At 41.1% G+C, this 27,823-nt stretch overlaps 1 protein-coding gene across 1 annotated transcript; it reads right to left on the bottom strand.

Moving 5' to 3' along the window:
- Window positions 1–983: 983 nt before the first annotated feature.
- Window positions 984–27,823, bottom strand: itgb6 (integrin, beta 6). Its single transcript, XM_083891779.1, has 16 exons — window positions 27,647–27,823; window positions 24,741–24,816; window positions 22,355–22,434; window positions 22,046–22,244; window positions 20,647–20,893; window positions 20,403–20,568; window positions 20,146–20,307; window positions 15,904–15,999; window positions 15,639–15,728; window positions 12,459–12,593; window positions 10,800–11,217; window positions 10,496–10,718; window positions 8,203–8,297; window positions 3,342–3,461; window positions 3,084–3,250; window positions 984–1,581 (listed from the first exon to the last, which is right to left on the bottom strand). The coding sequence occupies exons 2-16, from the start codon at window positions 24,799–24,801 to the stop codon at window positions 1,483–1,485; spliced, it is 2,358 nt and encodes a 785-aa protein (XP_083747905.1). The 5' UTR covers window positions 24,802–24,816; window positions 27,647–27,823; the 3' UTR covers window positions 984–1,482.

Here is a 27,823-nt window from a genome sequence, read left to right as displayed (position 1 = left end):
ACTATGCTGTAATAAACGAAAAAATATTTCACAAGAAGACAAAAACAGTTTTATTTATGTGCCATGTCACTAAATAAAAAAACTCCATTATTAACATTGAAGGCACAGCCTTACTTGAAAACGCAACAAGCACAATAAGATAAAAAAAACGCACACACACACACACACATATCGCCTGTATATTTACATTCATTAAAGTTAAAGAAGACATGTTTTCAGTAGTAGGCCACTCATAGTGTTGACTCGTCTTGTCCAGGCTGCGTGTTACAGTAGAGGGAAAGTGCAGGGTTTAGTACACCGACGGTGCACTTTTGCGTTACAGCAGCAAATTCATCACGTACGTAGTGTTCATGTGTTCACAGTGTTATCGACTGTGATTATAACATTACACACACACACACACACACACACACACACACACGTCTCTCCATTCACTTGTGGCGCATTTCTACCGGCTCTACTCGCTTCGGCACAGTTGGGGAGCGTTCTCACTACACAAAAAAAGTACCAACTCAACGTGGGCGGGGTCATACGACGAGTTGCCGTGTCGACGTATTCGCTCGCTGTTATTTTTTGAATAACGCCGCATTTGCTTCCTGCATCCTGTGACGACACTTCTAGCCAATCAATGGCCGGCAGTTTTGACCAATCAGCGCATAGTACCTACTCAGCTCGCTTGGAACCTCGCCAGAGCAGGTACTAAAATTAGTACCTGGTACCAGGTTCTCCGCTAGTGGAAACACTCGCTGAACCAGGAGTCTCAAACTGGCGGCCCTGGGGGCCACATGCAGCCCCCCGACTTAATATCATGTTATAATGAAAACATGGCCCACGACCTCACTGTCTTTTAAGTGTGTAGTTGAGGCACAGCTGCCAGCGAGGTGATAGAATATAATATATGTTTGCTAACATTGTTCATTATAACAGTAATAATAAGACATTTGGTCATAATTATGAATGGTAGTGGCTGAAACGGCTACTGGCACGAATTTTAATTACAGTTGTCGACACTATTATTTATGTAATTTAAATAAATGTCTGTTTTTGATATTAATGCATTAATGTTGCATCATAAATAGTATTGTTAAGTATACGTGTGATATCATGATGGCCCCCTCTTGACCACAATAGATGCCCCCAGGTCATTTGAGTTTGAGACCCCTGCGCTAAACCGTGCCCAGGTGAGGCGAGTAGAGCCGGTGGAAACGCGCCATTGGCCAGCAGCCTGAACCCTAACCTTAACCATAACCATAACCATTTGCTGTCTAACCCTAACCTTAACAAGACCGCAATTCATAATCTCAGTTTTAAGCTTAACCAGTAGCTGAAAAATGTGGTTATGTTTTACTGGTCCTGACAAGGTCAGTGTTTCTGCTAAAGAGGTAACAAATATTCACACACACACGCACACACACACACACACACACACCTAAGTGCACTCCGATGTTGCTTTGCATTTCCTCCAGTTCATCATCATCATCATCAGTAGTGATTCATTGTAATAGTCTTGTCTCTCTCTTTCTTCTTGTAAGTGATATTTTTGAATGTGGTGGTTGAGCTTCTGAACAGCGGGTTGGTCCCCTGAAAAAGAGACACCACAATATGAAAATACAGGTCATTTACAGTTGAAAAATAGATGACTTTTATGAGTTCCCTGTGGTAGAATGCACTGTTGGCTCTGTGAACAAACCTGGAACCACTGATAACATGGCCGCCACCAGGAACAGATGGAAAACAGACTTAACAGAAGGCTAACATAATACAATCCATACCTGCTTAAGTCTTAATTAATGAAGAATATGTTTGCCAGTTTTTCTCGCCATTTGGCAGCGTCTTTGGAAACCACTTTCTCTCTCCATGCACCAAAGTCCATGAACAGTTTTGAATCGTGGCACACAGGAAATCACTAAGTTCAGTTATTTTATCTTGTGACCTTGGTATTTCAATTATTTTGACCACCACTTTCTGTTCGCCCACAAGGTCCAAATGATGATTTTTCCCTATGGACTTTGGTGCAGGCGAGTGAGCACAAAAGGCTGTCATACTGTTGTTATCATACACTTGAGGTGGCATACAGCCGTTTGGGTTTAGTGGCTAACAAACAGCCATATTATCAGTGAGAATGAGTGTACAAGTCACTCAGTGAAGGGTTGAATATTGCTGTGTTTCCATCATGGAACAGTTTGGAATGGTAAAGCCCTGAGTCAGGCTGGCATTTTCGAATGGGAACAGCCTTTACTTGGTGGATAGATGGGGTGTGGGCTGTGCCACATCAGCGAGATACATAGCGTGACATCATAGCGGTGCGGCGATACAAACAACAACATGGAATGTGACACACCAGACCACAAAGGAGGACATCCAGCAGCTCTATTTCCTGCTAAGTTTGTGGCTGTTTGTGTCAACAAGCAGAGGCGATTCTAGAGTCTGTAGGGGCCCTAAGCAAATATTACCGGGGGGGTATGTGAACTATAAATGTAAAGAACAATAAAATACTGTAAATCGCTTTTAAAAAACTATGTAAACTTAGTAAAACAGATACATTACACTGTAAAGAACCCACATTATGAAACAATATAAATATATAGAACAATAAAATACTGTAAAAAAACATATATAAACTGAGTAAAAAAGATATGCATTACACTGTAAATAACCCTCTTAATTTTCCAACTTGCAGAACAATAACTTCACATAGGTTAAAGTGAGGTGGGGCCCCTTTAGGGGGGTTTCCTACTGAGATGTCATTGCAAATCGCCCATTGTTTTTTAAGGGGCACGGGGAGGCGGCTGGTCACTGCACATTTCAGCAACAACAGCCCTCAGGCTCCGAGTGTCGGGGGCCCCCTATCGGCTCGGGGCCCCAAGCAGTTGCCTGCCTTGCCTGTTCACAAACTGCGCCTCTGTCAACAAGACGTCAAGCTTTGTATGAGAATAGACTGACTCTGGTCCCCAGAGGGAAAGGTTCCAGAGTATGGAGCAATAGGGGCTGGTTATTTTACTGGTTATTTTGCTGTTATGTTGTCAATAGCTCGAACAACCACAACTTTAAAAACATGACCTATCACTTTAAAGGCCTTTTACCGTCTGCCATTTTGCCTTTGCCCTCTCTGCTTCAAACTTGGCGACTTCTTTACGGTCATGGACCGACACCAGCACCTTCCACACGCCAAGCAGGGTCAGGCCAATGCAAACCACGGAAAGGGAGACTCCCAGAATAATCATGGGGATGTCCGGTGGCTCTGGGCAACCTGTAAGATGACGGCAGGCAAAGAAATGAGACTCGTGGCAAAGCTTTCTCTTTCACTTTTCCTCTGTAATCCGTGTCACTGTGAGTCTTACCATACTTCTGCAGGTTGTAGGCAGTCGTGGTCCCTGTCTCACTTTCCATCACGTTGAAAGAGATCCAGCACTCGTTCTCCATCATCAACGAGCACGGCATAGAAGGGCTGTTGTCATAATCTGGGAGGAAATGTGAACATACATATCCATAAGGAAAGAATGAATCCGTCCTATATCATCTTTCCTTTCCACTTTGTGCCCAGAATGTAAAAAGATACCCTTCCTTCTGTTGAGCTGTCGCTGTGATTTTCCATATCAAAGCCTTGAATCTCATGTGTGTGTGTGTGTGTGTGTGCCATTGTATTCCACATCTGAAGCTGAGAAATCCTCTGTGATAATCAGATATAGCTCTCAGCTTGCACAAGTATAGTGGGTTTAAATTAATCTCTTCCATAAAGGAGGACAGGAGGACCTTTTGGTCATTCACATGCACCACAATAGCTCCGCCTGTACGACAAGGTAAATAATATGTTCCTCATTGTCCACTGCTGCCTGAATGGACATGGATGGTGTTGTGTTAGGAGAAGGGGCTTCAGGCTCCAGAGGGACAACCAAGTCCATGCAGGTCAGCATTCCTGCAAACCCCTGACCCATGGGGAAACTTAGCACGGCCCTGCTCTGATGATACCACGATCAAAAACACACAAGAGATCGGACTGGACGTTAACGTGTCAACGTGCTATCGTAGACGGGTCTGATGGACGTGGTTGCTGGAGGTTGTTATCGTAGGTTGACTGTGATGACTATCTAGAGCTGTGTTTCCATCATGGTACGGCTCAGTTTGGCACAGTACGCTACGGTTTGGAATGGTCAGGCTTGCATTTCAACTGAGAACAGCACCGTTAGTTGTTTGTGTGCCCGATGGCTGCGCCTGGCATGACTTCATACCATGGATGTTCTAGGGTTGAAATGTACATCAAAAAGTGCATTTAAAAAAAATAATAAAAGCATGTGTTGGTCATCTCAGGGGCAACTCAAAATCAAAAAGTTGCACGATATTAGCATTTGTTTCTCTTTGAAATAAGACACAAACCAACATCTCAAAGTGTCTTTAACAGAACACCAAAGAACTAACACTGCTGTCAAACCTGTCAGACGACGTGGGAATGTATGTCGGAATCTTTGAGAGACAGTGGAACGTGTTTCTCTTATGTAGCTTATGCGTATGTAGCAAGAGTTACTAATGTGGCTAAAGTGTTTGGTGACGTGATGTTGGGTGAACCTTGTTAAATAACAGAGATAACAGGCGGAAAAACCTTGTCCCAAAGCTCAGTTTGAGCTGTTTGAGCTCAATGTTAAACTTGATTTGACTAGCTAGCGCCAATGCTACAAAATTAGCATAATGTGTTTATAATTCAAAATTATATTTGTTTTATTTCAACACATACAAATTAGTGAGAGTGAATTTGACCTGGTATCTGAAGCAATGTTTATATACTTTGGGATTTTCCATTAGTTTTAGCGTAAAATTGGTTAGTAACTAGTTTTAAGAGCGTTTTTATTAGTTTCTATTTTTTTTGTAAATGTTTAGTTTTATTTAGTTTTAGTTTTTTTGTAATTTGGATTATTTGCCAGGTGCAAGATTCAAAAAGGTCATAATAATAATAAAAGTATTGTGTCATTAAAAACCCAGTAAAGGATGCAATTTTAAAAATGTATTAGGACAAATGAACAACCATCCCTGAATCAGGAAAACCCAGGAAAAACATGAGCAAAATTAAAAACCCAATAAAAGACGAGAGCGATCAGTGTTTGTGGATTAATCGGGTTTCAGCGCTACAAGAAAGTTTACTTATATTCACTTATGCTAAGATTATGTGCTACTACTGTAGCATAAAAACTGGGTATTCCACATAAAGTCCCATGCACAGACTTGAAAGCTGCTCCACTTCCTGTTGATAAGTGACAGGACGTTTTCTTGGCGCTGTCAGTGTTTATCATTGTCAGATGGTGACAGATGCAGCAGATCATGGTGTTTTGTAAATTCTTCCTTTGGAAACTACGACACCAAAAAGGCGACTTCCAAGACTGGGTGGAGGCGACTGAAGTGAACTTTCCCCGTGACTCTCTGAATAACAGGTTTCATGTATCACACGGTTTATTTTCACACTGAACCGCCATGACCTTTTAATATACGTGTGTTTTATAAAAAATACAAACGCGGACCAGAAAAAACATGTATGGAACGCTTCGGAAAACAATTGCACTGATAGTGGAATAAAATGATAGAATAAGGTTATTATTTCAAAATAAATGTTAATTCTGATGCAAATCTAGACATGGGATGATATGAAAATGTGCTTTTTAATGATTTTTAAATGTAAACGTATTAATGTAAAAATGTTATGAGGAATATGATGACCTCATGTTATTATGAAAACATTATTACCACGTTGCCACACTTGCTAATGTGGGTACTAAGGGTAAGGACATTTTTCACTCAATAACAAGAAATAAAAATACATCACTAGGACTGTATGATGCTTTTAAAAAATATCATAAATATACATTTTTTAAACTTATGAATTTTAAAAAATTTGATTTTGTTTAGATACTTACAGCTAAAGGATTATTTCATAAAGGAAAAATATTAAACGTGTGAGTGATTGATAATAAAACATCAAGGTGGTATCTGTGTTCTATCAAAACCTCCGACAGTGTTACAGAACAACCATGTGGGCGGGCGTGTGGGAGCAAAGACGCTAACCATGCACATATTTTTTGGTTGTGCCCCAGGCTGCGCTCCTTTTGGAATGATAAAAAGACATACTGGGATATGAAATACCAAAAGAAAGCAAAACTATGTACATTGGAAATATAACTGAAAGTGTAACTGGGAATGATAGATATTTAGACAAGGTGCTGTTGACAATAACAAGAAACTGGTTCACAAACGAATCTCCTACCATTGAACAATGTTATTGTCAGAGAAATATACTGTATGGAGAAAATGAAAATGACCAACTTCGACTAAAGGAAGGTGTTTCTACTACGAAATGGAAAAAATGGGTGCTGTATAATATAACGAAAGACTGTAAAAATCTGATTTAGTAGAATATGGATGCCCGCAGCCACGATGGTTGATGCTTGTTTTATTTATGGTTTTTGTTTTGTTTTGGTTTTTTTCTGTATATGTCTTGTGTATATATGGTATGATATGGTACGGTATGGTATGGTATGGTATGGTATGATATGGTATGGTATGGTATGATATGGTATGGTATGGTATGGTATGGTATGGTATGGTATGGTATGGTATGGTATGATATGATATGGTATGGTATGGTATGGTATGGTATGATATGGTATGGTATGGTATGATATGATATGGTATGGTATGTTATGGTATGGTATGGTACGGTACGGTACGGTACGGTACGGTACGATACGGTATGGTATGATATGGTATGGTATGGTATGGTACGGTACGGTACGGTACGGTACGGTACGGTACGGTACGATATGGTACGGTACGATACGGTATGGTATGGTATGGTATGGTATGGTATGGTATGGTATGATATGGTATGGTATGATATGGTATAGTATGATATGGTATGGTATGATATGGTATGGTATGGTATGGTATGGTATGGTATGGTATGGTATGGTATGGTATGATATGGTATGATATGGTATAGTATGATATGGTATGGTATGATATGGTATGGTATGGTATGGTATGGTATGGTATGGTATGGTATGGTATGATATGGTATGGTATGATATGGTATGGTATGGTATGGTATGGTATGGTATGGTATGGTATGATATGATTATGGTATGGTATGATATGGTATGGTATGGTATGATATGGTATGGTATGGTATGGTATGATATGGTATGGTATGATATGGTATGGTATGGTATGGTATGATATGATATGATATGGTATGATACAACTATCCTGCTATTGAGAATTCACTCAATTCATTTTTCATGTTAGAAAATATCCTTAGTGTATATAAAATATCATTATATTGATGATATAACTCTACACATAAAACAAGCAAGCGGGAAAAGGAAAGTAGGAGAAGGAGGAGGAGATTTAAAGGTCCAGTGTGTAACATTTAGATGACTTTGTTGGTAATTATTTAACAATAAGTAAGTATTCATTAACCACTGTTAGTCTTTATTAATGCCCCTGTGAGCCTTAAAGGTGCCATATGTAAGAATGTGGCCAAAAACAGTTACTACATTCAAATTCAAAATACCGAAGTCTTTCAGGTTTGGTTTTCTGACGTAACTGGCAACCTGTGGTTGCTCGGCAGTTGAGACTCTACTGGCTGCAATGATTGGTCGACGGCAGTAGGTGGCGCCACATGCCAAAGCATGATTTCAAAACATAAACATGATTTGCAGTCTGCAAAATATTTTTTTTAATGCAAATATTTTGTCTGTACTGTTGTGAGTTCAGTTTGTTATATGAACATTATTCCTGAGTCTCTGTGACATATTAGGAGGATTTTATGGCCAGTGGCTTTAGATTTATTACATAATGCACCTTTAAACAATCACACAGATACAAAAACAGCTTTTGGAACTCGTCTTCCACTGAAGGACCACAAGGAACATTCATAAAGGGTAAAACTGGTCAATAGATGCTTTACTGTAGTATGTTAATGAACTTGTGTCACAATGAAAATGAAGGAAGATAAAGTAATGCTTCACAGAACGATGGGGTAATTATTTGGTGCTGACACACAAACCCTGAATTAATGTCTAAATAACTGTCAGCTAACAGTTATTTAGCTCTATAGATCCTTGAATTACGTATGCACCTTTATTCTAAAGGGTCACCAGCTCTACTTCCTTAAATCTCACACAGTGGACCTTTAAAGCATCTGTGGTCATTATTTACCTCCTGTTGTGTTGATGTAAATCTTCGGAGCGCTGCAGCTCTGATTGCAGTCGTCCACGTCGTCCTTATCTTGGAGGTGGCACTCCACACAGGTCCTGATGTTAAAACATGTGGAGGAACAAAGAGTCAGCTTTACCTCGGGGACAACACAGGAGCCTCTGGAGGCTTCACTCACTGACACGGTGAACACAGATGAATGTCGGTGTTGGTCACTGAGCCCAGTTTTCCCAAGGCTTCACTCTCTGGCTCCTGCTCTCTCCGTCACCCACTGCCTTTTATAACACTGATATCAAATGGCAGTGGGCCTGACAGCTGCTTCACAATGGGGAAAGGAAATCTCTTAGTGCTGAGTTGGGGACATTAGTTGTCTTTTCATGTCACATGAAAGGTAAAGACACATGTGGACAAGGGAAGCAGAACCTGATAGGCCTGAACTCAAAAGAACAGACAAGGAGACAATATCATATCTTTTAGCTCAGGAAACAAACAAAAAAACCAACCTCAATCAGCCGGTTTGTGAATGGAGACGCAGGGAATTAAAAAAGTCTGAAATATCGCATGACGCTTGAGGCAGACGCTAACGTTTCACGACTCTGTGATTTGACCTTGACGTTTGGAAACTGTGTGACTGACACGTCCATGATCGACGAGGACTGATGAGGAAACCACAACAATCCAAACAATGGGCTCTTATTTACCACATCAAATAGCGCCCTGATTCTTCTTCTTCTGTGGTAAACCGGACTTTTTGGTGCCACCTACTGTTATTTTACTCTATCTCAGATAGAAGTAAATTAAATGATTTGCTTAAAGGGATTTTAATGTGGTTGCATTAAGCATCAGCCCTGTCCTCACTGACTGAGACGATAACATGGCAATTTAGTCACTTACCAAAAGTCTCATATGTCAAATTAACTCTAAGATGTTTTATACACACGTTTGTAAACTGCACTTTTCATGCACCAAAGTCCATAGAGAAAATCAACAATTGAACATTATGACACAGATTACATCTCCATTAGAAAGTTCAAATGTGTTCTCTTGTGACTTTGGGGTTTTAAATCCCTCATTTGGCTGTACCTGAGTAATACAAAAGTAGAGAACAAGGCAGCTGTGGATCAACAGCTCCTGTGTCCCTGTGCGCTAAAAACAGCAGATTTTTCTATGGACATTGGTGTGGGAGAGTGACTTAAAGGACTCATATTATACCCTATTTCTCCAAGTGAACCTAGTTCCCTTGTGTCCTAATGAACATGTCTGTGACATGCTTTGGTCAAAATAACATAAGGATGAAGCACCACAGCAGTTCAATCACTCTGCCAAAACAGCCCTGTTCAGAACGCTCGCTTTTGAGCGTCTGTCTCTTTAAATATGCAAATGAGACACAGGAACTGAGGCTAACGGCGGCTAACAGCAGTTAGCATTTGGAAAAGCCCTCATTTAGCGACTCAAGCCGGCACATTGCCATCATATATGAAATGTAAATCCTCTGAGGCTGGAAGTTTGCGTAGAACTCTGTGCTGCACTTGCTAGTGCAAGTGCTGTCCCAATTCTCAGAAAAATTAAGTTGAGGAGCAAGTTTAAGGGCTGTCGCCCTCAATATTGAGATTTTCCGAGACCACCCTTGGGCGCAAGGGCTACCCAGAATGCATTGCGTGTTTTGACAGAACAGAGATATAAAAATGATGAAAACCATTGTATTATCTTAGTTTAGGCCCATATTATAGATTACTGACGTCATTGTTGCGTCACATTTATTTTTATTTTACGATCTTTTGTCAATAGTCGGCCGGTGCGGACAAGCGATGGTTTTCTATGGTTTACTTTTCAATAAGTCGTGGTGTGTGGTAACTGTCAGCTGAATATGTCCGTGGTTGTGGTATTTGTATGAGTATCATCTTATAACTAACTGACAACCTAATAACTTGACTGACAAACGGATCGTAATAAATAATCCTGACGTAAATGTGTTCTTCTTCTTCTTCTTTTTTGGAGTTGACAGACTGGATGCAGCTTTCACGTTACAGTCTGAAGACGTATCTGCATTTAAGGGGTGTCCCATTTCTCAGAGACAAAATAACCCTCAACACTTGGTTTTGAGGGCCAGTTAAGATTAAGGGTTGAGCTTGAGAGTTAAGATTGAGGGTTAAGATAGGAATTGGAATTGGCCCCAAATGTCTCTGATGGTAGCCAGGTCCCAGGCTGGTTCGCAGAATTGAAAAACACAACTCCTCTTTCTTTGGCATCCAAAGCTGTTGGGGTGAGTTAAGACTTGTCATAAATGCGTTCTCACCTTGCAGAGCTGCAGGCGTCTCCACACGTCGGGCACTTCTCACACCTCTCTCCAGACGCTCCGGGCACAGAGCAGACACACTGTCCGCACTCACATCTGCCTCTGCTGCTGCAGACAGTGCCGTCGTCTGACGTGCACGCGTCCGTGCCGCTGCTGCAGTTGCAGTACTCTCCCGTCCAGCCGCTGTGACAGCGACACTCGCCGCAGTCACACACGCCGTGGCCTAAAAACACAAACGACTCTCAATCACAGCATTCTGATGATGATGATGATGATGATGATGACATGAAGCTGCACTGCTGACCTCCGCAGAGTTCTCCACGGAAGCGCACACAGGAGTAATTGTCACACTCGCAGTGAGGTCCATAGATGCGGCCGAAGCCGGACGCGTGACACACACACTGTCCGCAGTAGCACTGGCCCTGACCGCTGCATATCTCAGACGCATTGTTCGCCAGACAGTTACTCAACAGCGCGCTCTCCTCGTCGCATTCGCACTCTGCTCCCAGGAAGCCTGGCTGACAGGCGCACACGCCGCACTGGAAAGCTCCCTGGCCCTGGACGCACCGGCTGCTGTTTGCTTCAGGAGGCTGCAGACAGTCACAGGAGCACAGGGACTCCAGCTCCACGTCCAGGCTGTCCTGTAGACCCACCGCTTTGAGGGAGAAGCGACGGACGCCCGGCAGGCATCCTGGGAGCTCCACCGACACGTTGAACACCACCTGAGGAGTGAAGAGGAAGAGAGAGGCGGCGTGTTACAGGAGAGCTGGAGACAAAATCACCAGTGCACCACCGCAGGACAAACGAACAATCCATTCACTCTCACATTCAGTGTTCAATTAACCTCCTCACACACACAGAGAACATGCAGACTCCAAACAGGAAGGCCCACAGTCCAACTGGGATCTGAACTAGTGACTTTTTTTTGCATGTAATTATTATCTACATTGTTGTTCAAAAGTTTTAGCTTGTGTTTTCCATTAAAAGTCACACTTTTATTCATCAAAAGAGTTGCAAAATGAATAGAAAATAGAGTGAAGACATCGACAAGATTAGAAATAACGATTTTCATTCAAAATAATAATTTTGCTCTTCAAACTTTGCTGTTTTCAGCTGTGCTAACATCATCGCACACGGTTTTCAAGGGTTTTCTAATCATCCAATAGTCTTCTAACGCCATTAGCAAACACAACGTACCATTAGAACACTGGAAATGGGCCTCTATACACCTATGTACATATTCCATTAAAAAACAGACGTTTGCAGCTAGAATAGTCGTTTACCACATTAACAATGTATAGAGTGTATTTATGATTTATTTTATGTTATATTCATTGGAATGTGACCTGGTAGTGTATATACAGTGATAAATGCCACTAACCCTTTTATCAGCATTTTGAATTGACAAAAGTGTACTTATTATTATTTTAATAATAAATTAAATAAATAAATAAATACATTTATTGTGTTTTAATTTCTGCTTGATTTTAAATTGCATTAATTTTTGCTTGATTTTAAATTGTTTAATGTTTTAAATTGTTTAAATTTCCAATCATTGATTTTTTAATTGATTGTGTTTTAATTTCAAATGTATTTCCTGCCTGTAAAGCACTATGAATTGCCTTGTGTAAGAATGGCGCTATACAAACGTGCCTTTCCTCGCCTTACTTATAATAAAGTCCAATAAGGTGTTGTTATACACAAATATAATTCCACCGAACTGCAGCGGCCTATGAGAAAACATAGTTATAACGAGAAAAGCACTCAAAGAGCGCAGACCTCCGCCAAGGCAGCTCAGCCCCCCACAAGATAGCGATAAAAATAGTGATAGCGTACGGATCACGCTCATTTATGGACATCCGTCCGTGACTTTTCAAGTTATGTAGCTAACAGACAGACAAACTCCGGCGAGAAAATACAAAAATACAAAGAAAGCAGAGCAATGAAGGTCAAGTCCACTGACCGTCTCCCCTGGTTTGATGTTGGAGCAGCGTTTGTGGTCAGCGACGACCGTACCATTGGGACAAATGGCCGTGAAGGACATCTGCAGCTCCTCTGTGTCTCCCAGGACTTCCAGTTCGATCTCTGAGCGCAGTTCCTGGAAAACAGTGCATTATAAATGATTTTTTTTTTAAAAGTCAACGTGGGCACAGTTTAGCACAGAGTGGAAGGTTTCCTCTGCACAAAACAGATGAATCATCATCGTACAACTATCAAATACGTTCTTTGTTCTGCTGAAGTGGAATTCTACTTTCACCCTGGGCTGATCTGTGACCTGCTTTGAAAGCTGCTATCTCACGCTCTCTTTCTGGGTGAGTCATCATCCTCCCAGGTGTGCTCGGCTTCACAAAACACCTGAGGAAAGAGTTTGACTGACTAATGGACTAATGTGACTGACTGTCTGGTGCTAACACAGGGTTAACTATGTGCCACTGCGATTAGACTTCAGTGTTGCTAAGGAGGAGAAAACAGTGGTGGGATCAACGCAAGAGAAGATGGCTGTGTTAGTGTTACCAAGAACCCTTTTAAAACCCTTTTAATTCAAGAGAGGTGTTTTAAACGGTTCTCTGGATCAAAATGGTTCTTACTGGAACCATTAGTCTACTAGTAAGAACAAATGGTTCCAGGTAGAACCTCAGCCCGTGTACACTCTTAGAAATAAAAGTGCTAAGAAGAACCATATAAGGTTCGTCTGCTTGTCATCATAGGAGAACCCTTTTTGGCTCCAGGTAGAACCTCTTTTTTTTATAAAGGTTCCACCTGGAACCCTTTTGGAGGGTTCCACCAAGAACCCTTTTTAAAAAAGCCTTTATTTAGGAAAGGGGTTTTAAAGGATTCTCTGGATCAAAATGGTTCTTACTGGAACCATTAATGTTACCAAGAACCCTTGAACCCTTTTGGAACCCTTATTTCTAAGAGTGTAGAAGAACACCTTTGGAACCCTTATTTCTAAGAGTGTAGAAGAACACCTTTGGAACCCTTATTTCTAAAAGTGTAGAAGAACACTTTTAGAACCCTTATTTCTAAGAGTGTAGAAGAACACCTTTGGAACCCTTATTTCTAAAAGTGTAGAAGAACACTTTTAGAACCCTTATTTCTAAGAGTGTAGAAGAACACCTTTGGAACCCTTATTTCTAAGAGTGTAGAAGAACACCTTTGGAACCCTTATTTCTAAGAGTGTAGAAGAACACTTTAAGAACCCCTATTTCTAAGAGTGTAGAAAAACACTTTTAGAACCCTTATTTCTAAGAGTGTAGAAGAACACTTTTGGAACCCTTATTTCTAAGAGTGTAGAAGAACACCTTTGGAACCCTTATTTAAAAGGGTTAATTGTGACTGGGTTAGGGCTAAGGAGGAGAAAACAGGGAGACAGTGGTGGGATCAACGCGAGCGAAGATGGATTAAAGTAAAGCAGGAAAATCGAGGTGTTTTTCTGTAAATATGCTTTTTTTGAAGTGCAGCAGCTGAACGTTATATATCTGTCCACAAAGCAACTTCAAATGAATCCATAATTGCAGGTGAGGAGTAAATACTAATCAAGTGTCCTCTTCAGAAGTGGAACTACAATCGGAGAACAGAGAACTCCTCTCTTCAGTGTGGTTCACGTGGCACAGGTTGGAAACTGGGTGTAAACAACATACGTGATGATGAAGTAATTAGAGGACAGCGCTGCACTTGTCACCAGTCACTGCTCCACACTGAGGTGGAGTCAGTGGGAGTTTACAAAAGGACAAAAAAAAAACAGCGAATGGGGAAGGGGAGAGTGAGCGAATCAGGGGCAGATGAAAGAGCAGTGGACAAGAAGAGACTTGCCGTCCAACATGCTGCTGCAGACAGAGCTGTGGTGTGGTTCAGGGGAAAAATGTGATCCAGGGAAGAATGAAAAGCCACAGAGATTCTGTCTCGTCCTGCATGAGTTCATGTGTGTTCACGAATCACGAAAAACAGTTTTCATGATTTACATTACGACACTGCGAAACTTTTCTACCTCCAGCCAAAAAGGGTTCTCCTATGAGGACAAGCTGAAGAACCTTATATGGTTCTACTTAGCACTTCTAAGAGTGTAGTGACAATTTTATGGGAATCACAAAACAAACAATTTTTCTTCTATTTTTCTAGCAAACTTTGTGACGTAAATGTGACGTATTTCCAAATTTCACAAATTCAATCCAATTTTTAAAAATGTTAGAACTTTTTGCTCAGGTGTTTATACACTCTTAGAAATAAAAGTGCTAAGTAGAACCATATAAGCTTCTTCGGCTTGTCCTCATAGGAGAACCCTTTTTGGTTCGAAATAGAACCTTTTATAAAGGGTCCACCTGGAACCCTTTTGTAAGGTTCCACCAAGAACCCTTTTAAAATCCTTTATTTAGGAAAGGGGTTTTAAAGGGTTCTCTGGATCAAAATGGTTCTTACTGGAACTATTAGTGTTCCAGTAAGAACAAATGGTTCCAGGTAGAACCTCAGCCCTTGTACACTCTTAGAAATAAAAGTGCTAAGTAGAACCATATAAGGTACTTCGGTTGTCCTCATAGGAGAACCCTTTTTGGCTCCAGGTAGAACCTTTTTTTTTTAATAAAAGTTTCACCTGGAACCCTTTTGGAGAGTTCCACCAAGAACCCTTTTAAAACCCTTTATTCAGGAAAGGCCTTTTAAAGGGTTCTCTGGATCAAAATGGTTCTTACTGGAACCATTAGTCTTCCAGTAAGAACAAATGGTTCCAGGTAGAACCTCAGCCCGTGTACACTCTTAGAAATAAAAGTGCTAAGTAGAACCATATAAGGTACTTCGGCTTGTCCTCATAGGAGAACCCTTTTTGGCTCCAGGTAGAACCTTTTTTTAACCCTTTTAAAACCCTTTATTTATAAAAGGGGTTTTAAATGGTTCTCTGGATCAAAATGGTTCTTACTGGAACCATTAGTGTTACCAAGAACCCTTGAAAAACCCGTTCTTCGGGAAAGGGTTTTTCAGGAGCAAATGGTTCCAGGTAGAACCTCAGCTATTGTAGAAGGACCATTTTGGAACCCTTATTTCTAAGAGTGTAGAAGAACACCTTTGGAACCACCTTAACTGTAACACAAACACAATTCAAAGCTTAGCCTTATACTGAACCAGTTCTTCAGAAATCAGATAATCTCTTTACTTTATACGCCGTCACGATCAGCTCCAGGATGTTGCGTGAATCTGTTGCCAGGACTCCGACTGTGGCGCCAGGTATGAGATTTGCATAGTTCTATGGAAAGAGATAGAGAGAGAGAGAAATGAAGAGATCATCAGACTGATGAAAAAGCAGAGACACGAGCAGAGGAAGTAGAGAGGGCTAGTTCTAACAGGCCAAATGTAAATGTTGTGCGCTGCATAAATATGTCAGGAAAACAATGTTCACACAGAGAGTTTCACCTTCGTACCTTGTAGTTGTGACTCAGCTCCTCTGTCACGGCAAATATCAGTAAGATGTTGTTCTCAACCACTTTATCAATCAGCTGACCCAGAGTAGGATACTCCTGAGAAAACAGCCAGAACAATACATTTTATTACATCACAAACTTGTAATATAATATAATAGAGTTAGAGTGATTTTGAAGTGGTAGATTTTAATTCAGGAAAGGGGTTTTAAAGGGTTCTCTCACCAAAATGGTGATCAAATGGACACTAATGGTTCCAGTAAGAACAAATGGTTCCAGGTAGAACCTCAGCCCGTGTACACTCTTAGAAATAAAAGTGCTAAGTAGAACCATATAAGGTACTTCGGTTTGTCCTCATAGGAGAACCCTTTTTGGCTCCAGGTAGAACCTTTTTATAAAGCCTTTTGGAGGGTTCCACCAAGAACCCTTTTAAAACCCTTTATTTGGGAAAGGGGTTTTAAAGGGTTCTCTGGATTAAAATGGTTCTTACTGGAACCATTAGTGTTACCAAGAACCCTTGAAACGACTTTCGTCTGGAAAGGGTTTTTCAGAAGCAAATGGTTCCAGGTAGAACCTCAGCCCTGGTAGAAGGACCCTTTTGGAACCCTTATTTCTAAGCGTGTAGAATAACACTTTTGGAACCCTTATTTCTAAGAGTGTAGAAGAACAAGAACCCTTTTAAAACCCTTTATTTGGGAAAGGGGCTTTAAAGGGTTCTCTGGATTAAAATGGTCCTTACTGGAACCATTAGTGTTCCCAAGAACCCTTGAAATTACTTTCTTTGGGAAAGGGTTTTCCCAGAAGAAAATGGTTCCAGGTAGAACCCCAGCCCTTGTAGAAGAACCCTTTTTGAACCCTTATTTCTAAGAGTGTAGTGAGTGTGCACACCATCATCAGGGTTTGGACAGTGAAAATAAAAAAATTCAGACAGAGCAAACATTTTACAAAGCCTGGAACGTTAAAAACGTTTTAAATCTTGAAGCACATTTGAGAATAACTAACACAAATTGCAGATCGGATCCTCACAGCAACCCTGGTGATCAAGTTTATATCCCCATATAAAGACTTTCTTGGTGTTTTGTCATTGTCAACCCCTGCTTTTTGAAGGACATTAATTCTGTTTTCACACATTCGAATGTATCTAATCACAGAAACAGAGACAGAATGAACTGAGCCGGGAGAAAGAAAGTGAAATAAAAAAAAGCAAATACAACTTATCATCGAGCAAACAGACCAAACAACAGTGTATCCAACTTAGTGACTCTGTCACTATATTTAGCAACTGTTGCAAACTGTGACCTTCATATAGCTGTACTTGGTGCGGCCGGAGAGTTGCTCTGACTGTGACCACACAGACTAGAACAAGCTGTGGATGTGCAGCTGAGTGTGTGTGTGGAACAATCACTGATCTGTTCCTTCAAGTAAAAACATCCATCCATCTTCCACCGCTTTATCCTCCACATGAGGGTCAAGGGGGCGGAGCTGTGCCAATCTCAGCTGACATAGGGTTAAAGGCGGAGTCTAACCCTAACCCACAACCATTCACTCACACACCTACAGTCAATTTAGAGTGTCCAATTCACCTCATCCCCATATTGCATGTTTTGGACAACTTTGGACTGTCTCTAAGGACAGGACGTGTTCTTGTGATATCCAGTGTCTTTTCAGGATGACTTCAGTGACTTTTCATTGACAGCAGTTGTCAACACTGTCAAACAATCTCCAAACACAAAAGAATGACGGCGACAGCAATGATGGTGGGTACAGCGAGGTGAGATTATGACATCATCGTTGTCTAGCGTCTGGTACTTTTAGGAAAACGCTAATACGCTAAAAAAAAAAAACATACTCTTGTTTCCATGTAGACAGGCCCTTAGTCTCAATGCTCCCCAGTGTCTTTGTTGGTTCATGTCATGTTTTAGTCTGTTGCTCTGGGTTTCATGCTAGTTTCATACTAGTTTTCATGTTTTCATGTGTTTCTGCACCATACCGTGAACAACCTTTTTTCCAGTTTGTGTTTGATTTGTTTGCCCTTTTGTTAGTTTGATTTATTAAAGACTCTTTTTGTTCATGTCTTGCTTCTGTGTTTGGCTCCTGAATTTTTTTACACTCCATGTCAGCAGGAATCACACATGTTCCAACGTGCTCCTTTCACTCTCTAAGGCAGGGGTGTCAAACTCAAATACAGAGTGGGCCAAAATTTAAAAATGAACAAAGCCGCAGGCCAAGGTTGAACAAATTAACCTTTTAATAGGGACCCAAACAAGTTTTGCATTGAATATTGAACAAGCAAGGCTTATATAACTTTATAGTGACATGCAAAATCGAGTTTCAAATAATAATAATAATAATTAAAAAATATCAATGGCATATCAAATCAAATTTAAATAAAAAATGTAATGCCTCTATTCTATTTGCAGAGGTAAATATCAACATTAACTGTTTCTACAAGCTAATAAATTTGAAAATACCGCTATACTGACCATCAAAGTCGCCAAATTGCCGGCTAAACTCATCGCGATTGCCGCTGTATAATACCGGCGGGCCAGCTCTAATGTTAATTTGATATTGCCTCAAGGGCCAAATGAAATTACACGGCGGGCCAAATTTGGCCCGCGGGCCAGAGTTTGACACCCATGCTCCAGACCCGGCTGCAGAAAAACATTTAAGGGGGGGCATTACATTTTTTCAGGGGGGCAAACTTTTTCAACCTATTTTTTATAGCCTATTTTATTTATTTATTTGCTTCAGGGTGAACAGTATGGCTCTGTGACCACTCCTACAGTGTGGAGAAATAATTTTGCTCTTACTAAAAAGGGGCAGTTCATCACAAAATCTACAAAAAAAAAAATGTGTCGTGCTGTGTACATTTATCAAATAAAGCATGTATTCAAGAAGATAGCACCATGCAGCTGCTTCACTACTGGAAAAAGAAGCACGGATGTCAACCTGAACACTGAAGTAAACATTCATACTGGAAGAAGTAGCTACAGCAGCTGGGGAGCACAAGGAGCAGCACAAAGCAGTGTTACCCTTCTGCCTACACGTAACCTAAAGTTTGTGAGTGAGTGAGTGTAACTCAACTGCATCATGCAGGCGAGTTACACTCACTCAAACTAGGCTCACCTGGCACCTAGTTTTAAGGATTTTTTTTGGCAAATGGAGCAAAGAAACCAGACAATATTCACATTTAAGAAGCTAACATATCACAAAGTTTGTATTAATTGCAAAAAAAAAAAAAAAAAAAAACCTCTCTAAAGATTAATTCATTGTTGCAGCCCTACTGGTTACCTAAATGTTTCACGAATATTACATGATAACAAAAAAATCTAAAAAAATATTTTGGGGCGCTGGGCACTATATGCCGCATGACACGTTTCCATGGCAACTGACCGGAAAAAGATGCGTGTGACGTCATGTTTACGTGCTCCCGATTGTTAAAATGTGTCTCTAAAGTAACGCTAAACTTTAAAAACAGAGGCACACATACGCAGTTACACAGGTACGCTGGTTATTTGTAGCGCTGCTGTTTTCCTTTAATAAACAGACCGCTCCAGTTCCACTGTAGGCGCGCTAAATGACACAAGGAGCTTACGGAGCTAACTGGTGGACAGCGAATGCTGCGAGCGAAACGAAGACTTGTGGCACCCCCTGATGAATGTTTACGCCAGTGTTACTCTTTACTTCAGTGCTTCGGTTTCCAGTAGAAGTGAATGGCGCTGCTAGTAACTAGCGACCATAAACGTCAAGTGCTAACAGCGTACCATCTCATCGGTGACCCGCCCCCACCACCTGTGATTGGCCAGCATGTTGCCTTCGTTCGTTGGTTGGATTGGTTGAATTGTATGATCGATAAACCAAGATAGAAATAATAGAGAGCTGGCCACTCCGATGTAAAAAACAAAACCCAAATAAAATAAAAAGCTCCCAGCCATGGACTGTATAAAAAGCCCAGGGGGGGCACGGCTGACTCTGTGGGCGGGCACGGCCCCCCAATGCCCGCCCATGCCGCCGGGACTGCCATGCTCTAAGGCTTAGGGGTTTCCATTGTGATGGTAAATTCCAAGTCATTCCAAGATACTTTTTGTTTTAAAGACTAAAGTCAGCTCAAAGTGCATCAGGGCAAATGGATCATTTCCTGAATTTCCTTGTTTCAACGTAGATTCACAGAAAAGTTGGGGGAGATTTGGAAAATTCCAAACCTGTTCTTGCCTGTTTGACTCATGCTGCTCAAAGAGCATTTACCTGCACGGTGGACATGGAGTACTCATTGTTGACGTCCAGGTGACACTGCCCATCGTTAGGAATCACGATGCCGGCCATCTTGCTGTCCATCCCGAAGTGTGAGTCAGCATCACTGACAAACACCAGCAGCCGCATGGAATCGTTCCTCCAGCCGATCTTGTCCTGTGAGGCGACACGCACTGAGAGGGTGAACTCAAAATCACACACTACATTCTGTGTTTGCATGAATTTAGGATAAAATATTTAAAAAATCTTACTCCACAAACTGCTGCCTGCATGACGGCGTCAAAGCCGCACTCTGGCAAGTCGATGTTTGCAGACACGCGCTGCTTTGCGACGATCTCGTTGAACTTTTCCATGTCGCTCGTCAGGGACAACTCGTGCTTGTAGCCGAATGTCGGCAGGCAGGTTAAACCCACGCTACTGTAAGGAGGAAAATGATGTGAAACGAGAGTTCTCCAGTGACACCGTGGGAAGTGAAGTGATGTCAGGGCTGTTTACCTGCAGGGGTTTTTCAGCTCTTCCTCTGTGATCCTGATGAACGGCAGCACAGGTTTCTCCACAAAAGAGCCGAAGCCCATGCGGAATTTACTGGTGAGTTTGGCCATCTCTTTGGACAGAGTGGAGCCCAAGTCTATGATCCTGTTCAGGTCATCGAACATGGAGGCCGACAGGTCCATCAGATAGTACGTGTCCACGGGGTAGTCCTCCGTCTGCTGAATGTTGACCTGGAAGGTCAATTGACTGCCTGTTCAAAATCAAAATCAACACCTTACTTGTGTCTGAAAGTGAGCAATAACAAATTATCCTCCACATGAGGCTCGTGTGGTTGCTGGTGCCAATCCCAGCTATGGACGTTCAGTTAACCTCTGTGTGTTTTTGGACATTTTTGGAGAAAACCCAAACACAAACAGGGAGAACATGCAATCATGTTGCTGTGAGGAACACAGTGATGATCTGCCCTTCCTCACACAACTCTCCCATTTATCCAGGCTAGGGACCGACGTGGATGTGGCCTCTTACACTCTTAGAAATAAGGGTTCCAAAAGTGTTCTTCTACAAGGGCTGAGGTTCTACCTGGAACCATTTGCTCCTGAAAAACCCTTTCCCAAAGAAAGGGTTTTTCAAGGGTAACACTCATTTTGATCCAGAGAACCCTTGAAAACCCCTTTTCCGAATAAAGGGTTTTAAAAGGGTTCTTGGTGGAACCCTCCAAAAGGGTTCCAGGTGGAACCTTTATAAAAAGGTTGTACCTGGAGCCAAAAGTGTTCTCCTATGAGGACAAGCCAAAGAACCTTATATGGTTCTACTTAGCACTTTTATTTCTAAGAGTGTATAAACACCTGAGCAAAATGTTATAACATTTAAAAAAAATTTGATTAAAATTGTCACCACACTCTTAGAAATGCCATAGAACCATATAAGGTTCTTCGGCTTGTCCTCATAGGAGAACCCTTTTTGATTCGAGATAGAACCTTTTATAAAGGTTCCACCTGGAACCCTTTTGGAGGGTTCCACCAAGAACCCTTTTAAAACCCTTTATCCAGGAAAGGGGTTTTAAGGGGTTCTCTGGATCCAAATGGTTCTTACTGGAACCATTAGTGTTACCAAGAACCCTTGAAAAACCCTTTTTTTGGGAACGGGATTTTCAGAATCAAATGGTTCCAGGTAGAACCTCGGCCCTTGTAGAAGGAACCCTTATTTCTAAGAGTGTACTCCCACGTTTTATATTACAAAAATGTGGCACAAAATGAATCATAATTGTGACTCAGCATCACATAAGAAGACTAAAGATGTGACCTGTAAACACACACCAGTGTATTGTTCCCACACAGATCCACATGAGCTCATACAACAATGACACAAATCGTTGATTCAGAAATGGCTCTGGATCGCGTACCTGCTCGCAGTTTGAGGGACATTTTCTGTGGGGAGATCTGGGTGCTGTTCGCACTCTCCGTCTTCTTCCCCAGTGGACGGTCCTGGAGGATTCGGGCCTCGGAGACAGGGAACTCCAGGTGACTCAGGGCACATCCCTTTTCAAGTAAGATTTCCAGCGTGTCACATCGGTCGCTGACTGAGAACCAGTCTGTGAAGTTCTGGCGAACATGAAGGAGAACGACAGACAGAAGACCGAGCTGTAAAGTCAAATAAATCAAGAAGAAGCTCCGACATGAAGCACGTCCATGAAACTGTGGCTGCTGCTCACCTCCTGTGCACACCAGGCACAGTCCAGACTGAGCTGCAGACACTGGTCACAAGTCACAGCGCTGCCGGCTGAACATGATCCTGCAGCACACACACACATATGAACACACTTAGAATTAGCACTGAATCAATTGGTTCACTGGAGTCATTATTGGTAGAAAACAGTGGTTCCTAAAATCTGGGGCAGGACCCAGAGATGGGTCACAGGAGTCCTTTTTTGGGTCCCAACCTAGATTGATATATGTGTTAAATGTCTTGGTAATTATTCTTGGACCAATTTAAAAATAACTTGAACTAACTAAGGATTTATATTCTGTAAAAAAATGGGACATGGATTTGGTGAAATATCGTCGTCCTTCCTTGTTCTCGGTCCGGGCGTTGCTGAGTGAAACTCAGGCAGAAGAAGAGTGACTTTACGGCGGAGAAAGAAAACTACGTCAAAGGCCGCATTATACTTCTACAACTGCGTTAGGGCTGGGCGATATATCGAAAATTTATCGTTATCGAAATTTACGACGATAATGGATGTCATTTTCACAAAAAAAGAAAAAAAAAGTAGTTTTTGGCTGTGTGTGTAGGTAGGCAGGCTACCTGTATGTTCATGTCCCTTTAAGACACTCGGACACTAATATCAGGAAAATGGTCAATTATGCAAATTAGGCGATGGCGTCATTTAGCAACTTCGAACTTATCGTTCATTTATCGTTATCGAGGTGAGCTGCTCAGTGTATCGCGATAAGGATTTGAGGCCATATCGCCCAGCCCTAAACTGCGTAACGCGTTATCCAACTGCGTAACCACGGAGACCCATCGAGCCTTCATAGTTCTCCGTCGTGGTGCCGGATACACACTGCAATTTCCCGCCCGATCAGGGGTCGCCGCGTAAGGTTGTTGTGTTTTTGGTTAAAGTGAACAATGGCGTCCGAGAGAGAAAGACTGTTGTTGTTGTTGCAGCAGAATAACATCGAAACAGTGGCCGTTTCTCACCTGAAATAAATATTTTTTTGATGTATTTATAGTTTGGTAGCGACGTTGTCGGCGGTGATCAGCTCCGCCTCTGTGGACGCTCGGTGCGCACTGTGAGCCGCACACAGAGCAGCGATATCTCGGCCTGTCCCGAAGACCAATCGCAGCCCTTGCCGTCTCCGTTTTCCCTTGACGGAGTGACGGACACTTAAAAAATATTTTGTGCACCCGGAGACGACGGAGAGGCTCTACGTAACCGACGTAGAGCACTTTACGCATGAGTATCAACACAGAGACTCTATGACATTTTGCTCTCTGTGTCGGGAATAAACAGAGAAGTCTGTTTATGTTTATTTATCACTTAGACAGATATGATGTATCAGAGAATCGCTGTATCGTGATGTTATTGGTATCTATCTGTTATTCTTCACATGAAAGCATTTACGGTAAAGTTAAAGTTAAAGCTGTTCAAAAAATTAGTTAAATTAGTTAAAGACCTAAATTACTAGTGAATGTTCTTTTCATTTTTTTTTAACCCTAACCCAAAGATCAGTATCCTAAAAGTGAACTAATTCACATTCATGTGTTCTGCGTTTCCTCTCATTAAACAGGTAAATAGGTCACTGTTGTTTTTCAGAGTAAAATAAACACAGACTCATTTTCAATTCAATGCAGAAGTCACAGATGTACAGACTTGTTCTTTTTTCTCCCTGCTGGGCTCGATTTGCATAAAAACATATTTTCCCAACAGTGACGCGAGTTCACCTTCACTAAATTCACTCATATACAGTAATATATATACAAATGTCTCTCTGCACAACGGCAATTTGTTCAAAATGACCCAGAAATTGTGCATATGATGATGCACAAATGGACTTAATTATTAATAAAGGACTGCGATTATTGATTAACGTGTGGATTCAAATGTTTTTGAATTCCTTGGTCCATAAAAAATGGGACAAAATGGGACAAAATGACCCAAAAATTCCCAAAAGTCCAAATGATGATGATGACGTCAAATGTTTTTGTTTTTGTCCACAAACTAAAGAGGATTGACTTATGGATTAAAGAAAAGCATAAAATATACACTGCATATATAATATAATAATAATATAGATATATTATCTGCTATATAATAAATACCAGAAAAATTCCATCATTAAAATAAATAGTGAATTGTCGATGAATCATTGCAGCCCTAATTAAATGATATGGAGGTTTAAAGGTTTTTATTCTGATCAGATAAATGTTAATAAACCACCGTGACCTTGTATATTATAATAAAATAAAATAAATAATCTATTAATATTATTATTAAACAGACATAAATAGCAGCAGAGATCATGTTATTCCTGATAATAAAGGTGTTGTGTTGTACAGTTTATATAGAGATATATAGAGATAGCAGAGGCGGCTCTTACCTTCCACGGTGTGGATCCAGGAGCGCAGCAGAATCAGACTCAGCAGCAGAATCAAACCCATTAGTCCTCGCGGTTTCTGCTTCACAGGAAACACAAGCGCAAGATTTCAACCGCTCTCATATTTAGTTACAGCCCGAGTCAAAGTCGCAGCGGCCCCGCACACACACACGACAGGAGAGGACAGGAGAGGAGAATGACTGCGTGGATCAGTGGATCAGTGACTGCGCTGCTGCTTTTACCTGCGCTGCCCTTTTATGGCCACTTCCGTTCAGGTGAGCAAAGGAGGCGGGCACGAGGACAGCAGCAGCAGCAAGGATTGTAATTAAAAGATTCTTCATCTCAGTTCTGATGAATTAAAAACAGGAATATTCCTAATCCTCAGATGACCTTAGGGTCAACGTGTGTAAGATAAACAGAACATATAAAACACAATATTCCCAGAGGCGATTCTAGAGTCTGTAGGGGCCCTAAGCAAAAATTCCCAGAGGGCCCTTCCTTCCAACCAGTTATGTTATAAATAATCTGACACCAACGAACAATGTATGAGTTCAATATATATATATATATGTATTAAATGAATTAAATAACATGGAAAAACCTTGTAATTAAAGACTATGTGAGAATATAAATGTAAAGAACAATAAAATACTGTAAATAGCTTTTAAAAAACTATATAAACTTAGTAAAAAAAAAATACATTACACTGTAAAGAACCCACATTATAAAACAATATAAATATATAGAACAATAAAATACTGTAAATAACTGAAAAAAACATATAATATAAAATATAAACATATAAAATGAGTAAAAAAGATATGCACACTTCACACAGGTTAAAGTGAGGTGGGGCCCCTTTAGGGGGGTTTCCTACTGAGATGTCATTGCAAATCGCCCATTGTTTTTTAAGGGGGACGGGGAGGCAGCTGGTCACTGCACATTTCAGTAAAAACTGTCCTCAGGCTCCGAGTGTCGGGGGCCCCCTATCAGCTCGGGGCCCCAAGCAGTTGCCTGCCCTGCCTGTTCACAAGCTGCACCACTGGGAGGAGGGCACAGATGATTTGACGGTGTTCTTGTCCTTTTCTTTCAGTGATTTAGTGTATTATCTCTATTCTTCAGTCTGAGGCAGTGATTTCCAAAACTGGGTCAGAAGTATATTTTGATTTAAGACAGGGACAGTGTATTTCAATGAATATTCCTAATGTAAATATACAAGATTATATAAGATAACAAAACAAAAAGCCCATCAATAAAAGACAAGTTACAGATGATGCAGAATTGTGTTTGAGTTCTTTTTAAAACACATTTTAGCAGTTCATGAAGTAATTCATTTATGGGATGGGAATCAGTATCAGTCAAAATAACTGGATCAGCACTTTAGCTGATGCATGTTTGTCTCTTGTTATTGGAGAACAGTATTTATGACACAGTCTCTGAAGTGACTCAGCATAAATGTGTCTGTGTCCGTATCAGGACTTCCCTTTTTTACTCAACATCTATGGGAAATGATCTGGTTACCATGGCGCCTGCGTGTCTACGGCTACAGGTTAGTGGCTAAATGATTGTTATTGTCATGTGAATGACTTTAGTTTGTGTGCATATATTTATTGTGCTCTTCTATTTAAATAAATAAATGAAATAAGCTTTTATATGTACATAATGACTAATAGGAAAAAACATAAACAATAAGAAAAACAAATGGGCGTGTACTGGGTGTAGTAGTGTCACAGTACTAGAGTTATGTTTATATTACTGTACTTTTTATTTCAGTGACACCAGGATATTCATTTTTTTAAAGGAAAAATTATTTATTTGTATTTACTTATTATAACAATAACAACAATCAATAAAAATATATAGATTTTTTTTTAGATTTTTATTTTATTTTTTATAAATTAGACCCTACAGTATTTCAGATACAGGCCTCTACCAAACGGTTGAGACGTCTGTTCATAATAAACCTGGTTTGCATAATATTCATAAAGTACAACATTCAGAACAAGTGTCATTGTTAGTCTCTTTTCAATGAGATGTAGTGACTTAAAGTGTGACCGAATGGTTGAGTCGTACCTTAAAGGGTTAAAGAATAGAGAAACTACACATAGCTGTGACATACTTCATTATGTAGTAGATTTAGTTTGACCTCAAGGAGCAGAATCTGATTACTTATTACTTAAGTGTGCGCAATATAAAGCGAGGCGCGTGAACTTTGACCCTAAGAGAACAGTACAACACAGAAAGGCAAGAACCACGCCGTGAGCAAACACAGGCGTTAGAACCGCGTAATTAATCTTTAACCGACACAAGAATCAGTGTCATTGTCGTGCAAGAGTTTCCCTCAAACAAACACGCCGAGGCCTATCATGATCGGAAATATGAGTGTGTGTGTGTGTGTGTGTGTGCGTAGGTGTAACACCATTGACAGCTGCAGTGTGAATGTCTTGTGCAGCTCGTCCCGACTCAGAGGAATCTCACAATTCAGCACCACGCCCCTGTGGTGGATGTGGGTGAGTCCCCCCCATCTGTTACCCCCCCCCCCCCCAAAAAAAAAAACACGCCCACTGCTCGGCCCTCTCCTCTTTCACTGACCCCTGTGCGCGGCTCTGTTCGTGCACCTTACCCAGTCATTTCATTCACAACACTCCCTCGTTTTCCTCATCTAAACACACCCTCACTCTCGCCTTTAAATGTCTCATGTTATGGTCATGTCCTCGTGGGTTAGATGTCACAAATTACTCTCAATTTAAAACATCTCGCCGTCCAATTTTTTTGTGTTTTTTCTTTCATTATAGCTGACAGTAACGTCTTTTAGTGTCTCATTAAAATTCAATACACAAATTAAGCATTCTCTCTCTCTCGCTCTCTATTTCCCATGCATAGTAATACAGGCATATATACAGACTCACCTTCAGGAGGAGCGTCCTCTGATAACATGCTGTCCTGTCTCAGTCTGTCCTCCTTGTCATCAAGTGAGAAATGGTGAGAAACAGAGGGAGCAGCATCAGGCCAACACATTCACTCCCATTGTATCCCGGCAGTCGTCAGCAGAGTAACAGTAAACCTATTGTAACGGCGCCCTTTAT

Source organism: Microchirus variegatus (assembly GCF_963457635.1).
Source record: "Microchirus variegatus genome assembly, chromosome: 6".
Lineage (NCBI taxonomy): Eukaryota > Metazoa > Chordata > Actinopteri > Pleuronectiformes > Soleidae > Microchirus > Microchirus variegatus.
This window is presented reverse-complemented; position numbering and strand designations above follow the sequence as displayed.